This window comes from Antechinus flavipes, chromosome 4 (assembly GCF_016432865.1).
Source record: "Antechinus flavipes isolate AdamAnt ecotype Samford, QLD, Australia chromosome 4, AdamAnt_v2, whole genome shotgun sequence".
NCBI lineage: Eukaryota > Metazoa > Chordata > Mammalia > Dasyuromorphia > Dasyuridae > Antechinus > Antechinus flavipes.
This window is the reverse complement of record NC_067401.1, coordinates 6,639,740-6,656,229: the sequence shown is the minus strand read 5'-3', so window position 1 is coordinate 6,656,229 and position 16,490 is coordinate 6,639,740. Positions and strand designations below refer to the sequence as shown.

Sequence of the window (16,490 nt, the reverse complement as noted above, 5' to 3'; positions counted from 1 at the left end):
GGGGCAGAGGGAAAGAATTTACCACTTAATTATTTTAAAGAGAAGAATATTATAAATAAATAAGATTTTTTTAAAGATTAAAGGGGCACAGGGCAATGCCTGTAAATCTCCTATCTCTACAAAAATTATATTTCTTTTTTCAAATCATGCCTATTATTTATAATTTTGTTACATTCACTTTTGATTTTTTTTTGTTATGAATGTGTGTGGTTGTCCTTTCCATTTATATTAGTGTAAACTTTATTTCTATTGCTGTTGGCTCTGTTTATTCCCTTCTGCATTAGTCTATGTTGATCTTTCTATGTTTCTCTGAACTTGACACATTCACTATATTTTACAGCACAATAATATTCCAATATTCCACTGTAATAAACATATCACAATTTGTTTAGCCATTCCATAAAGAGGGGTTGGGGAAGGCATCTTGTGGAAAATGAGATTTTAGTTGATACTTAAAGGAAGCCAGAGAAGTAAGTAGTCAGAGAAAAGAAGAGAGTATTCCAGCAAGTGAAGACATCACAAAAATGCTTTTTTAAAAGATTCAATTGATGAATGATGACTTTAAAAAAAATTCTCATTTTCTTTCTGTATATCTTTAGCTTTTTAGATACATTTCTTGTAAAAAACAGATTTTGAGTCTTATTTTCTTATCTATTGTGCAATTCTTTTTTTATTGTGTGGTATTATTTGTTACATTGATCTTTAAAGTCATGAGTATTGGATTTTTTTATTTTTTTCTTTATTATAGCTTTTTATTTATGAAATATATGCATGGGTAATTTTTCAGCACTGACAATTGCAAAACCTTTTGTTCCAATTTTTCCCCTCCTTCCCCCTACCATTTCTTCCAAATGGCAGGTAGACCAATACATATATATACATATCCATATAGTTATTTTGCTGCACAAGAAGAATCAGACTTTGAAATAATGTACAATTAACCTGTGAAGGAAATCAAAAATGCAGGCAGACCAAAACAGAGGAATTGGAAATGCTATGTAGTGGTTCACACCCATTTCCCAGAGTTCATTCACTGGGGTAACTGATTCTATTCATTATTGAACAAATGAAAGTGATTTGGTAGAGTTGTTTTTTAAAAGATCCTTTTTTTTTTTTATCAGCACTTCATTCCTGAGATACTAATTTTCCTTACATTACTTTGATGTTAATTTATTTCCATTGGTTTATATTTCCTACTTCCTTTCTTTTTTTATATGCTTTCTCTAGTTCTTAGGTTGTAACTAAAATGCTAATTGCTTTTTATTTTCTTAATTTAATTATATATTTTGTATTCCTTGTCCTCTTAGATCCTCAGCTAAATGCATGATATGAAATCTTCCTTTCCTTTCTCTCATCCATTTTCTACTTTTTATTAATGTTATTTTTCTGCAAATTTTTTCTAGGAAATTAATTTTTGTTTTTTCTTCTTTCTCTCTATTTTGAATTTTGTTTTTTAACTTAAGAGTTATGACTTAATTTATTTCTTCTTTCTTCTCTCTGTGTCCTCCTAGGATTTAACTTTTCTCAAGCAGTAGGTTTGAATTTGTGATTCTGCTTCTGGAAGGGAAGAGAACTTGATGGAGTACACTAAATCAAATATTTCTTCAGCAGTAATTTGTAGAAGTTTTATATTCTCAAGGATTCTGACTTTTGTAGATTTATCTGTAAGTATTACATATCTGATGTACAATTCTTTTGGTGATAGGATGGGAAGGTCGAAATTATTTGAAGAAACTGATCTACCAATTTTGGGGTTAAATCAATTCATAAGAAATTTAGAGGCAGCTAGTTGGTGCAGTGGATAGAGTACCAGACCTGAAGTCAGGAGGACCTGAGTTCAAATAAGGCCTCAGACACTTAATACTTCCTAACTGAATGACCCTGGGCAAGTCACTTAACCCCAATTGCCTCAGCAAAAAAAGAAAGGAAAAAAAAGAAATTTAGGAACTGTTTACAAAATATCATAGTCACCAAACTACATGAAATGAAAAATCTTAAAAATATAAAAATTTAGATGAAGAACGCATTCCATGACTCTTTTAAGAGGGAAGAAGATGCAATCCATATCATTCACATTAAAAATGAGCTTGTATCACCATACTTTTACTCAATTAGAAAAGCAGTCATTTTAGTCACCTTTGTAAAAATTCAAAGAACATTTAGGACAAATGAATAGCAGCAGGATCATTGTTCTAGGATCACTTTTAGACTAGAGTCTTCTAGCAGACCAGATAAGAAATTATTAAGGACTTAGCTTGTTGTAGATGTTTAATAAACTCGCATTCCCCTTCCTTCGACCAGCAGTAGTTGGTACATTAAAATATTAAATAAACAAATGTTAGTAATTTATTACAAACTTAATATCAGACTTCTCAGAAGCTATCTTTTTGAACTAGACATTCATTTCCCAAATTTGTATTTCTGTTCTGAGGCCCTTAGATTTTATCAACAACAGGGATGAAAATTTTCCTTATGCTTTTAGTTTTGAATTTCTTGCCTAATATATTCAAATCATGTGATTTTATGATACCAAGAAAAAAACCACACAATTTTTAAAAATCCAACTAGAAAAAATAACATGAGAATTTTCACTAAGCTGTGACATAAAAGGGTCAAGAAGATTAAAATACACCTTTTTTAAAATTAGAAGTCATTTGATAGTAATGACAGAAATATAACAGCAGGTGACTTCAATATTTTATTATTATAAAATTAAATAAAATATTAATAATAAAAATCATAACTCAGCTGCTCATTTAGTAAGGTGTAATTAAATATACAGAGAATACTGAAGTAAAGCCATGTGGAATACACCTTCTTTCCAAGTCTTTGTGGAATATTCACAAAAGATTCATCCTGTGCTAGGTCATAGAGAAAACTTTCATAAATTCAAATGGAAGAGATTATATGTAGGGCATTTTCAGGTATACACAACAAATAGGAGATAATATACATAATAAATAGAACATTATCAATGGAAAGAAGGCATTAGAGTTTTAAAAGACTGGTTTAGGGTGGCAATAATGGAAAGAAGGAAATTATAAAAGAAGTTATGGTAGAACTGTTTTTCCTAGTTGTTCTCCATCTCTCTACCTTTCTGTTTCCCCTGCTACAGTAGAAGTTCATAATTTTGCTTTTCACTCCCTTTTAGCATTATACCAACTCTTTAAGATCTCTCTCCCTCTAGAGTCTTCTGCTTCCATTTCACCCAAAAAACTGTTACTTATCTTCCTTATGCACAGTTTTTATGGTGTTCCTTAGTTATAAAACCTACCTTGACTCCTTTACTGAGTTGCTATTATTCAGTCAATCCAGTCATGTCCCTATTTGGGGTTTTCTGGAAAAGATATCAGAGTAGTTTTCCATTTCCTTCTCTAGCTCATTTTGCAAATGAGGAAACTGAAACAAAGAGAGTGAAAATGGTTTATTCAGGGTCATACAATTAGTAAGTGTCTGAAGCCAGATTTGAGCTCTGGTCTTCCTGATTCCAGGCCTGGTGCTCTATCTACTGTGCCACCTCATTGCTCCTGATTCCTTCCAATCTAGACATTAAAGTTCAAACCCTTTATCCTTGTATTTAGTATTTTCTTTTTCCTTGGCGCAACCTTTCTCTTTTCATTTTTTTTTTCTGACCTTCTTCTAGATTCTAACACAAACTCTACACTAGGTATAAGAATATACTCTGCACTCCCCAAATAAATCTTGTGCTTGCCTTCCTCTAAGTCTTTGTTCACAAGGTTCCCCAGCCTTACATTTATTCCCATTTGTCAAATATGAACATACTTGAACAAACATAATTCAAGGCTCCTGATAAATGCCGTTGCTCTAATTACAATAAAGTATTTAGTTTTAAAAAATAAAATTTTACAATCATTTTTATCTTTCCTGTTCATTGCCCTCCATTGAATAATAAAAGTAAAATCTGTGTAATAATTTCCATTGTCTAGCAAAACAAATTCCTCCATTGACCATGTCCAAAAATGTATATATTTGAAATCCATCATCTCTCTAATAGGAAGTATGTAGTTTGTTTCATCTTCAGTACTCTGGACTTGTGGTTAATCATTGTTTTCATTGGAGTTCTAAAGTCATCATTTGTTTTTATTTATAATTTTATAATTACTTTTAAACTTTTCATCCTGCTTGCTTTATTCTCCATCAATTCATGAAGGTCTTTTCATGTCTGAAAATATCACTATTATAATTTCATAAAATATAGTAATATTTAGTACATTCATTTGTCATAATTTATTCAATCATCCCCTAGCAAATAGTCACCCCCTTAGTTCCTGTTTCTGTTTCTTTTCCCTAGTCCAAAAAGTAGTTATTATATTTTCATATATAAGGCTCATTTTCCCAACTTCAGTTTATCTTTTTGGAGGATAAATCTACTAATTATACAGCTAGAACAAAAAATTATACAGCTAGAAAAAAACACATGGTTTTAGCAGCTTTTTGGTCATAGATGCAAGTTGCTTCCCAGAATGATTGGACAATTTTCTATCAATGATATATATTAATTAATTTATTATTCTACTTTATTATGCAACTTCAGAGCACCCAGGTGACATGATGGATAGAGTACTGACATTGGAGTCAGGAAGACTCATTTTTGCAAGTTCAAAACTAGCCTCAGACACTTACTAACTGTGTGACCCTTGGTAAGTCACTTAATCTTATTTGGCTCACTTTCCTCATCTTTAAAATGATCTAGAAAAGGAAATGGTCAACCACTCTTTCCTAAGAGAACCCCAAATAGAATCATGAAAAGTATGAAATGACTGACCCACAACTTCAATATTTGTCATTTTACTTTGTCATCTTTATTCAAATATTTTTACCATCCACTATGAACCAGGCATACATGGGTTTTCAATTCCTATTTGAAGAGTGTAATTTCTCTTTCTCTATTCTTCTATCACTATTCCACTACCTATCTTTTGTGAGGGCATATTTTGATAAGAATGCTGCTGCTGGCAATGAAGGAATTAAAACTTCATTCTCATATTTCTTTTTTTCACCTTCATTCCCTATATTATTGATTGTGGCTAGAATCTGTGACCCATGAAAGCAAATTAGTCTAAAGAAGGCCAGGCAAACCATGGAAAGATAATCTATCACTCTTTTGCATCTTCTGATTCATATGGCTTGAATTGTGATCCTCCAGTGTCTGGCCTTCTTTGATTGTTCACCCTGGAATTTGAGAAAGTTAGTAAATTCCAAAAAGGATAGGTAGAAGTATTTCAAGGCCACCTTGGCAATCACATTACCCTAGAACCACAGAATTTCATCGATGGAAAGGACCTCAATAGCCTTTTCTTTTAACCCATATCCCCAAAAGATTCCCAGTTTAACCTGATAGCTAAGCTGCTTATCCAGTATATTCAGAGACAGTCAAGCAGTTAGCACCCACATCCTTTCCATGCAAACCCACTCTAATTTTTTTTGGCCCTTTCCCTAACATTCATCCAGTATTATTTCTTTGTATCTTTCTACCATGGCTCTAAGCAGCTCTGCTTTTTCCCTGTTGCTAGCTATTTTTGACATATACTCTAAGCCTTCTGGGTTTCTGGATTGACTTCTACCTTTCAGGCTTAAGATCCTCATTCTGTTTGCGTTTATAAGCACTGGTTTTTCATGGACTTCTATGGAATCTCACAGGGGACTTTTGAGTCTGTGGAGTATCTTGGTCTGAGGGCTATCAGATCCCTCTCTGGTCAAGGTCAAGTGCATGCTGCTATGTCAAACACTAAGAGTAAGAAACCCTTTCTCAAGTGACAGTGTTGCCTCACTTTAAAAAAATACTGTGCTTGATTCATGACACCTGGGTGATGCCTTATTCTCTTAGCCCTTTCCTTCTATCCTCTTCTTTCTTCTGTCTTCTTCTTCTTCTATCTTCTGTTTTCCATGGTGCCTAAATATTCAGAAGAGTGCTGGGGAAAATGTCTACCTTTTATATAGTGGGAGCCACAAGTAAAACAGTAATAGTAACTTATATGCCAATTGCACTTGAAGAGCTGAAAAATGCTTGACATCTGGGAGACTTTGACCAGTTTGATGATTACTCTATTTGACAAGTTTACATAGTTGGGGCTTTTAGAGTCATCCAAGGAGTCCCTCCCCCATGAAATGTGTTTATGACACACATGGTGCCTTATTGACTACACATAGGGATTCAAGTTGATAGACTGAGATGCAAGAAGTCAGATTCCCTTTAGGGAGCACTATCACTTCTTCCATATTATATGAAATTGAGCTTTTAGAACTACTCATCAATTTTTTTGCCCTCTCTCCCTTGTCAAAGCTTTCTCTTTCCCATGGAATGTAACATGAATGTGAGAAAGAAAATTCCCAGCTTTACTCCCACTCTAAAAAGGGCAATTGATAGTGGCGTAGCATTAAAATATATCAAAAGCGGATATGCCTTTACATGGTCTAGGAGATAAATTCATGGGTCATATTCCTGAAATCAAACTTGTGATTCACAAGGGGGATTTGAAATTCACTATATATGATGCCACTGAAATTCAAACTTCTTTCCAGGGAAGGGAGACTTCTTGAGTAGCATCAACTTTAATGTTGTCTGGAATGTATTAATGTTGCTGTTGTTTGTTCTTCATCCTCAAAATTGACCATGACATCATGGAGGTGATTTCATGGCATGCAAGTGAGTTAAATTTGAGTTTGGGTGAGCACCAATCTCACTTTCTCCTCCAGAACTGAGTCCACCATCCAGATGTTAATCAAGACGACAGTAAAGGACCCTGAATGCAGTGGGAGAATTTGGCCTTTCTATGCTAAGGTCTCAATTTGACTGAGATAACTATCCATTCAGTGATTAAGGCCAAGTAAGAAAGAAATGAGGCAAAGAGTGACCTTTTTTAGTTAATTAAAAAAAAAGAGGAATCAACCTTGAAGGAAAAGTCCCTCAGAGTTTCTGGACAAAACAGCAACCATGTATTGGTGAATGAAAGAACGAAGGCAAAATCATTTATTGAGAGCATTATTAATAACAGCAATACTATCAAAACAAACAACTCTGAAAGATTTTGAAACTGAGAGACACAATTATCAACTACAATTCTTTTGGGCTCAGTGAATAGGCTGCCTACCATTAGATAAAGATGAAGGACTTAGAGTGAAGAATTGAATTTTTTGGTATATGGCTAATGCAGAAAGTATTTTGTTTAACTATACATGATTGTAATGGGAGTTTTGTTTTTCTTGCTTTCTTAATTGGGTGTATGGTGATATGAGAGACAATGTATATTAGAAAATAAAATTTAATTTAAAATGTAAAGAGTAATATATGTCAGGAGCTCTGCAAAGCATCAGATATATAAACATCAAAGTCAGGGTAGTTCTTATCCTTAAGGAGTTGACATTATAATGGGAGAGAGTATAGCTATAGAAGAAAGCCAGCAGGGAAATTTTTTTGTTTGTTTGTTTGTTTGTTTTTGTAAAGGAAGCTACAGCGATGACAACTGATACCATAGAGTAATTGATTGTTATATTCTCTGCAGGAGTGGTAATGTTGATCAGATTGCTGTTCCCCAACTAGAAGCAGAGAGAGGATCAAGGAGAGAGTGGAACACACACAGAAATATGTCATGATGATAACTGAGGAGTTTGCTGGACCTGATTTGAGAAAGTTTTAATGTTCATTCATTCATCCATCAACAGCCCAAGGTCCAAAGGTCGAGTTAAAGTTGGAACACAATGTCTGATGTTTAGGCTAGAATAATAATTCTTATTGTTATTGTTATCATTGTATTGTTGAGACTCTACCCCAGATCACAGTTCCAAGAATCAGAATTTAAAGGAGCTGTCCATGGTCACACAGGTAGGAAGTGAAAAAGTTGGATATTTCAAGGTCTTTTTTGACTCCAAGTTTATGCTTTGAATTAGAGTTCAGTGGCTTCCTACTATAAAGAATAAAAAAGCTTGGTAAAGTTCTTTAAGGACTCTATGCTGACTTCTTTCTCCCTAGAACATGGCAGATTATCCTCCAAAGGGTTTGTAGATGACTTCCTCTCTTGAAGCATCTTATCATCCATGACACCTTTAGGGCAGCCTTTCTCAGCCTGTTGTTCCAAAGAATCAAGACCAGTGAGTGCCCAAAAGGACTGGTCAACATGATTGACATACTTATCATGAAAGTAATATTATTCTTTTCCTGTGAGCTGATCATGTAGATGTAAAAGAAACCTAGGTAGTACAATAAAATGAAGATAAGGAAGGAAACCACAGCTTTCATGGCTCTAATATGGGCTTCTGTGCTAGGGTCTCTGGAACCAGTAGCATGGAGTTGCATCTGTCGGGTATGTCTCCACAGGGAAAGAATGAGTAGGGAGAATGAAATCACAGAGATTGTAAAAGGAATAAGACTCAGAAGGCTTAAGAGAATCTGTAGCATGAAAAAGTTACTTTTACTCACTTGGACCTCCTGGGACATATTTCTCTCCTTTCCCCTATTAATTGCATTGTTCTGATGATAATGCATTCTCTCCATTATTGGAAAACTAATAGAAAAAGAGGGAATCAAAGGCCCCCAAAGAAGAATGAAGATCATTCTGTCAATCCTACTTTTTATCCAGAGGAAGAAGGAATTGGTGAAATTGGTAATCTTCAGAAAGTAGAAGATGCTGAGAACAGTGGCAAACCAAATATTTGAATTGTGACTAAATATCAAAAAAATATGAATTATTTTTAGATAATCTGTGATGAATATATCAATAGAGTGTACAACTGAATAGCTGTTCCATATTATCGCACACACCAATCCAATTCTGGAAAAGGCCAAGCTGATCAGGATGAGATCACTTGATGAAAGTTTCTTGCTCTTAACCCAGTTGATGCAATTCACCAGAGCTATGAATCCATTTACAAGAAAGCCCAATAGAAATTCACCAGTTATGATAGTCATATAGATTTTTTCTTTATGACTTAGCATGTCAGCAGAAAGAAGATCACTTAAGAAGTTACCAATATTTATAATATTTTGATGCTACTGCTGTTGGATTAATTTCCAGACAAAATGTATATATAATGATATGTCCTTCTGATACTTGGTGATGCAATAATTTTCTTCTCTGACTTTGATCACGATTCTGTCTTAGGTAAGAAAATATCTAGTCTCCTGTTAGAATATCTTCATTAAGATATCTCAGTTCAGTTAAATTTTCCAACAAGACACATACACTCTTTCTGTGGCATTTCTATTTCTTCTTGAGAGGTGATTCTGGGAAGGATTAAAATCCTGTGTTAAGATGCAAATAGGAAGAGGTTATCTTTCAATATTTTCATCTCCATGTCTCAGCCCATTTTTTATCCAAATATGTGAGCTGTGTATGATGAATCTGACTCAGTGATGTAAAATATAGGCAATGTAACAAAGCCCTAAATGGAGAAATTATGTGTCATTTCTAGAATTTCCCACCATATTGGATATTGATGCTACCATCATTTGTTTGTAAAATCAAACTCATGCTGGGTATTTCTGATAAGTCACTTTTAGATTTGAAAATTACAAACAAATTGCAACATAATTAGTGAGTAACCTGGGGAGTTCACACTCAAAAGAAATACCTTTCTTTCACTTTTTATGGTACTCAGACAAAGCAGTCTACCATGCTGATTCTGCTATAAAGATATAACATTCACATCACACAGGAAAGCAACTGTTTTTTTTTTTGCATTCTGTGTACAGCAAGCTTGTAGAGAAAAGATAATAATACACATTTTTCTTGCTTTTAACATCACAAATACTTTTTCAGTTGGTGCCCCTCTCTAATCTTTTCTCCTCCCATTGTTATTTATCTTGACCTATGTTTTGCCTCTGGACTTCAATGATTCAGAAGGAGAGAGTGAAATTGATGACTTTGCACAGCTCTGCCTCACTCAAATCCAATTCACTCACAAATCAAGACATTCTCCTCCTCATGCCACTAGTTCTCTTTGAAAAAGGAGAGAGAACAACAATAACACAACTATGATGCTCAATTCATCTTCCTTATCCACAGTCTTTATGGCACTATTTGAGTCAAAAGTCTTCTCTGACTCTTAACTATCTAGAGATTGAAATTTGAACCCTAAAACCTGACATTCAGAACTCCCCATATCCTGGTTCTAACTTTCTGTTGTAGCCTTATATTCTAGTGCTCCTCCACACAATTCTCCTTCCATTGGCTACAGCCAAACAGAGCTACTCCTAGATCTATAAATATCTACTTCTTGGAGCTTTTATCCATATAATCCTCCCAATGTTAGTTAGGTTCAAAATTCTACCATTTCTCAAAGAAGGAGGTCAAATGATACTCCAACAATGGCATTCAAATTTTGCTGAGTTCCCACTATGAAGCTTTACCTGATATCTCTAGAGATGATTATTGCTCTCCCTTGATCCTCTATCTTCACTCATTATTATCACTATTACTAATATGTAATATTCATGTAGCATTTTATGGTTTGTGAACTTTACATATTTTATCTAATTTGATCTTAGCAAAAGCTTATAAAATAAATGCTGCTTTCATGCTCCAGATGAGAGAAATGAGGCTGAGAGGTAAGTAATCCATCGTCATAAAGCTAATATGAGATGGAAATAGGATTTGAACTCAGGACATGCCAACTCACTCTCTCTATTATGATACCTTCTCTTTCGTGCCTCCCGTGACAGACATCATCATGAAGAAGCTGGTCTGAGACAGCCATAATGAAGGAATTAAAGTTTTATTTAGAAATTTTATTATTTTCTTCATTCTTCACATGGTATATTGTGGGTAGATCCTATGCTGCATGAATACAAATTAGTCTGAAGAAGAACATGCAAACTATGGAAAGATCATCTGTTCCCTATTTGCATGTTCTGGATCAAATGTCTTGAATTATGAGATTCTGATATCTACCTTTGTTTAACTGGAGACCCTTGAAATACTGGAACATGTAAATATCATAAAAGACAGACAGATTCTAAACCTGGTGGAATCTTCCTGTTAACTGGAGTTCCATAGAATTTTGGAGATGGAAGGAGTTGGTACATACTCAAAGGAGAGAAAGTCAATATTTCATTTTTATGAGCAGTTCTAAAACAACCCTAATGCTAATGTATACTTAGCAAATGACATCCCCTCTTCTGTTCCCTCCCCAATTCCTATTTCTACTACTTCTGTAATTCTTTGATTGTATTTACAACTACTTCATCATCAAGAACCATATCATTGCTGAACCTGCAGTCAGGAAGACCCAAATTAAAATTTAAGCTCAAGTATTAACTAGTTGTGTGATTCATGGCAAGTCTCTGCTTGCTTTAGTTTCCTTGTCTGTAAAAATGGGGAGGATAATGGCACCTACCTCCCAGAGCAGTTGTGAGGATCAAATGAGATAATTGTAAAGCTTTTAGCACAGTGTAGGTGCTATATAAATATTATTTGTAGCTATTATTATTATTATTAATTTATTATTATGCAAGATTGAATCAGGCTTGTCAGTCAGAGATCAGCAATACCCTCTTCCTTTGTGATTAGAAGGTGAAGGGATGATCTCTTTTATTTAAGGAGGGTGTCTGAGGCCAATAATCTCTTCATTTCTCATTAGGTTATACTTCTTTGTATTTTAACAAAATGGCATTGTCACTTCTTCCCTCTCTACCCCCAACACCACTTTTCAGCCTCTTTTGTGTGTTACCTTTCCCCATGACATCATATTTGAGGCTGGTTTTAAACTCAGAAAGACTCATCTTCCTGACTTCAGGCCTAGCACTCTATCCACTGTCCTATCAAATGTCTCTCTTTGAGGATAGGGACTATTTCTTTTTTGTATTAACATGCCCAAGGCTTAGCACAGTCGTTGGCACATAATAGGCAACTGAGTGACTGTTATTAATTTTTTATTTCTTTTTGTTATAGTTATATATTTATTATGCTTTTTTTTTATTTTTGCTGCTCAGTTAAGGGGTTAGTTCAAAAATTTCTTCCATCTTCATTTTGTTTTTATTAATTTTATTTTCCTGCAACTTTTTCTAAGAAGCATTTCTTTACTTTATCCTTTTTTTAATTAACCTTCTCTTTCAATTTATCTTGAATTTATTGATTTGTAGACTGATTTTATTCCTTTTTTATTCTTTCTATGTCCCTCATTGGGTTAAAATTATTAAGTATAAAGTTTGTGGTCATTCCTCTAACCAATTTTTCCATGTCTTTATATATTTTACTCTAGCTTGCTTTTTTCTGCTGTTTTACTCTCAGAAATAAGAGGAGGAGAGGCAATTTATTAAAATTTTTTTAATCATTTAAGAGTATTTTATTTTGTCCAATTACATATATAATTTCTAACATTCACTTTTGTAAAAAAAATTAGTTCTAAATTTTTTTCTCCCTCTCTTCTTTCCTTCCTTCTTCCCTAAAACAACAAGCGATCTGATATAGATTATCATTTTAAATATATTTACATATTAGTCATGTTTCAAAAGAAAAATCAAAACAAAAGGAAACAACCACAAGGAAGGGACAAAAAGGTGAAAACAGTATTCTTTGATCCATGTTCAGTTTCCATAGTTTTTTCTCTGAATGTGGATAGTATTTTCCATCCCAAGTCTTGGATCATGGTATTGCTTAGGCGAACTAAGTCTATCATATTCGATCATCACACAGTCTTGCTGTTATGTGTACAATGTTCTGGTTCTGCTCATTTCACTCAGCATCATTTCATTCAAGTCTTTCCAGGTTCTTCTGAAAGAATACTATAAGAAGTATTACCTTCTGCTCATCATTTCTTATAGAACTGTAGTATTTCATTACATTCATACCACAAGTGATTCAACCATTCCCCAATTGATAATCCTGCACTCAATTTCCAATTCCTTGTTACCACAAAATGAGCACTACAAACATTTTCACATATGTGGGTCTTTTTTCCTCTTTTATGATCTCTTTGGGCTACAGATCCAATAGTGGCACTGCTGGATAAAAGGGTATACACAGTTTTGTAGCCTTTGGGACATAATTGAGGAAAGCATTTGAGGCAAAAGCAGTGTTATATGGGAGAAATTCCTCCATATCTCATATTTTATAACCTAATCCCTCCATTTGTCCACATCCTGATCAGTTTTCTTTCCAAGTTCAGTTCCATCTCATCTCTGGTTCTATGTACCTCCTGGCCCCACATGACAATTCTGGGTTTCACTAGCTTCCAGGAACTTAAATATTTTTCTTCCTTTGATAGAATATTGCTCTTGAAGGCACAGTACTCTCAGAGAAATTGACTTGTCAATTTGCTGATTCCTCTCATCCCAGACTCAGCCTATCATGAGTTTTTGTTTGTTTGTCTGTTTTGTTTTGTTTTTTCTGAGGCAATTGGGGTTAAGTGTCTTGCTTAGGGTCTCACATCTAGGAAATGTTAAGTGTCTGAAATAAGATTTGAACTCAGGTCCTCCTGATTTCAGGGCCCCTAATATGAGTTTTCAATCTCTCATCAAAGATTCATATCTTTTCATTCATTTGAGAGTTTCCAGGAGGATTTTATTCAGCAACTGCTTTCCCTAGGATGAAATCAGTGATATTCTGGTAAATATTTAGCAACCAGTTAAACATATACATACATATATAAATGTATGTACACAAAATGGTTTTTAAGTTTAATTTGCCTTAACATTTTCCCCATTACTATACAACTTTAGACAATAAATAAAACACTAAACCAAGCTCTTATTTGTAAAGTTTGACAATTTCCAAAATGTAAAGGTTAATCTTGAAAATTTAATAATTAGCTCTCTAAAGCTGATAAAATATGACTCTAAAACATTCCTTGATGAGATTTCTCTTAAGAGATTTTTTTAAGTTACATTCATATACTATAATTTGTTTAACCATTTTCCAAATAATGAGCATCTTATTCTTTATTTCTTATTCTTTGCTATCACAAAAGGTGCTGCTATAAATATTTTGGTATAGATAGGGATTTTTTCTTCTTAATCATCTCCTTGGGCAGTATAGGTTAAGTAGTGAAATCTCTAGGTCAAGGTTATAGATATTTGCTTTATTTGCAAAATTCTAAATTGCTTTCCAAAATGGCTTCTTTGATTCACAGTTCACCAACAATGCACCAGCGTTCTTATCTTCACAAACCCTTCCAACATTAGCTGTTCTTATCTTTTGCCATTTTTGCCAATTTTCTAGGTATGAAGTGAAACTTCAGAGTTGTTTTTATTTGCATGTCTTATTACTGACCTAAAGTATTCTTTCTTATAGTTATCAGTTATTTGTACTTCTTTGAGAAATTTTTTTCCAATCCTTTGACTACTTATCTATTAGTGAATGATGAAGGGAAAAAAAAAACCTTTGTATTAAATATCTCAGATAAGGGACTGATATCCAAGATAATACTAATATAATTACTAAAACTAAAAAAAAAAAAATTCCCAATAGGAGAGCAGTTAAAAGATAGGAACAAATAGATCTCAAAAGAATTTTAACCTGTTAAAATCATATGAAAGAATGCTACAAATCATTATTAATAAAATGAAGGCATATCAAACTAACTCTGGAGGTTTTTTTTTCTTCAGACCAGAAAATTTGTAAAGATAAAAACAGGTAGTAATAGTGCATATTATCAGAACATTGAAAGATTGTTATACATATGCATTGTTGGTGGAGTTATGAATCCACAAATTCTAAAAAGCAGTTTGGAATTATATAAAGTGATTAAACTGCCCATACCCTTTCACCAGTTTTTCTACTTTTAGATATATATAGCAAAGGGGTGAATGATAAAAATAAAGGTACCATACACATTGAAATATTTATAACAGTAATTCTTATATTAGCTAAGAAATGGAAACAAAGTAAGTGTCCATCAATTGGGAAGTGGCTAATAAAATTGTGACAACTACATATAATGAAATTTTATTGTCCTATAAGAAATGATTACTATAATTAATGCAGAGAACCATGAGAAAATTAATATGAACCAATGCAAAGTGAACAGAATCAAGCATTTTACATGTATGTACATATATAGAGAGAGTAAAGATGATATAAAATGAAAATAAGAATAAAAATTAGGCATCTAAAGACTAAACTAGTCTCTTTGCTACTTCTATCTATTGCTCTTGACTTTATCATCTGGAGACAAATGAAAACAATTCAGTCCTTTTTCCATAAGACTGTCCTTTAATTTTTTGAAGAAAATTATTATGTTCCCTCTTTAGTTTTTACTTCTCCAGAGTAAATGTCTACACCATTTCCTTTAAGCAGTCCTCAAAAGGTATGAATTTGAGTCCTTTCATTTGGGGGGTTGTCTTTGGCTGTCTCTGGCTTAACAATAATTTTCTCAAAAGGTAGAACAAAATTGAACACATTCTGGCAAATGTAGTCTCATCAAGATCAAGCTCACTGGGACTAAGATTTCCCTGTTCTCTTTGAGATGTTTTATTTGCTTAAAACCCTTATCAATCAACAAATCTGGGTGAAGAGGATTTTATTATTTAAAAGATAACTACAGTTGGGAAAACGGCATCTTGGCATAACTGGATCATGGCACATGAATGTAGCAATTAGAAAGATTCAAACTCCATTTGTTGAAGCTAAGGTTTTCTTCCTCTGAGGCAGAACAGGGGTTGTTGCTGCACCCAGAGACACGCATGCCTCAGTTTCCTGTTTCCCAGAATCAAGATTAAAGAGTGTCCTGAGGGATAGAAGCCTGATATGGCAACTCCCAGCAATTCCATCTGCCTTTTCCCTGGCATAGAAGAGATCAAGATGGTGATAGAAATACCTAAATAGTAGAGAATGATGAGGAAGAGGAAGGAGAACATCCATCCCATGACTCTTATATGGGCCTCTGTATTGGCATCCTTGGAGCCTGTGGCATTGAGATGCATCTGGCAGGTATGTCTCCATAGAGACAAGATCAGAAGGAAACAGGAGATCAGAGACATAATCAAGAGGATGAATGGTCCCAGGTAGGGAAGAATGTATACAATTATAAATTGGGATGTCTTCATTTGGAGGATCCCTGTGTGGTTTTTTTCTTCTTTTCTTTCCATGCTCCTGATAAAGTCATTTTTGAATTCCTCCCTCAGGGGAAGGGTCAGGAACAAGAAAATTACCAAAGACCCCAGCAAGATCATGAGGATTACCCTATTAATTCTCCACCTGAGCCAGAGGAAGAGTGGGTGGGAGAAGTGGGCAATCTTCAGGAAGTAGAAAACATTGAGACAAGTGACAAAGGAGAAACTGGAGTAGCTGGCCGCCATCCACAATTGACCAAGGATATGCGTGGCTTTAATGGTATCAAGGATGCTCCTTGATATCCCATTAATTAGCATGATCCACAGCAGACAGATTCTTGATAAGCCCAGATTCAAGAGGAGGAAATTCACCAAAGATAGCTTCCTGCTCTTTACCCAATCTATGCAGTTCACCAAGGCAATGAATCCATTGATCCAAGTCCCCAACACAGTTTCCCCAACTATCATGATCAAACATATACTC

The 16,490-nt window shown here is 34.2% G+C and overlaps 1 protein-coding gene across 1 annotated transcript; it reads right to left on the bottom strand.

Annotated features, from left to right (window-relative positions):
• Positions 1-6,672: 6,672 nt before the first annotated feature.
• LOC127561181 (taste receptor type 2 member 7-like) lies at positions 6,673-8,953 on the bottom strand. The gene is made up of 2 exons (XM_051996468.1): positions 8,149-8,953; positions 6,673-6,764 (listed from the first exon to the last, which is right to left on the bottom strand). The coding sequence occupies exons 1-2, from the start codon at positions 8,951-8,953 to the stop codon at positions 6,673-6,675; spliced, it is 897 nt and encodes a 298-aa protein (XP_051852428.1).
• Between the last annotated feature and the right edge of the window lie 7,537 nt (positions 8,954-16,490).

Excerpts from the sequence above, each read along its gene's own strand:
- LOC127561181 (XM_051996468.1), bottom strand. The coding sequence starts at position 8,953 with ATGCTAAGTCATAAAGAAAAAATCTATATGACTATCATAACTGGTGAA. Across the intron at positions 6,765-8,148 it reads TAATATTACTTTCATGATAA|GGTCCTTTACTGTCGTCTTG; the intron begins GTATGTCAATCA and ends CACTGCATTCAG.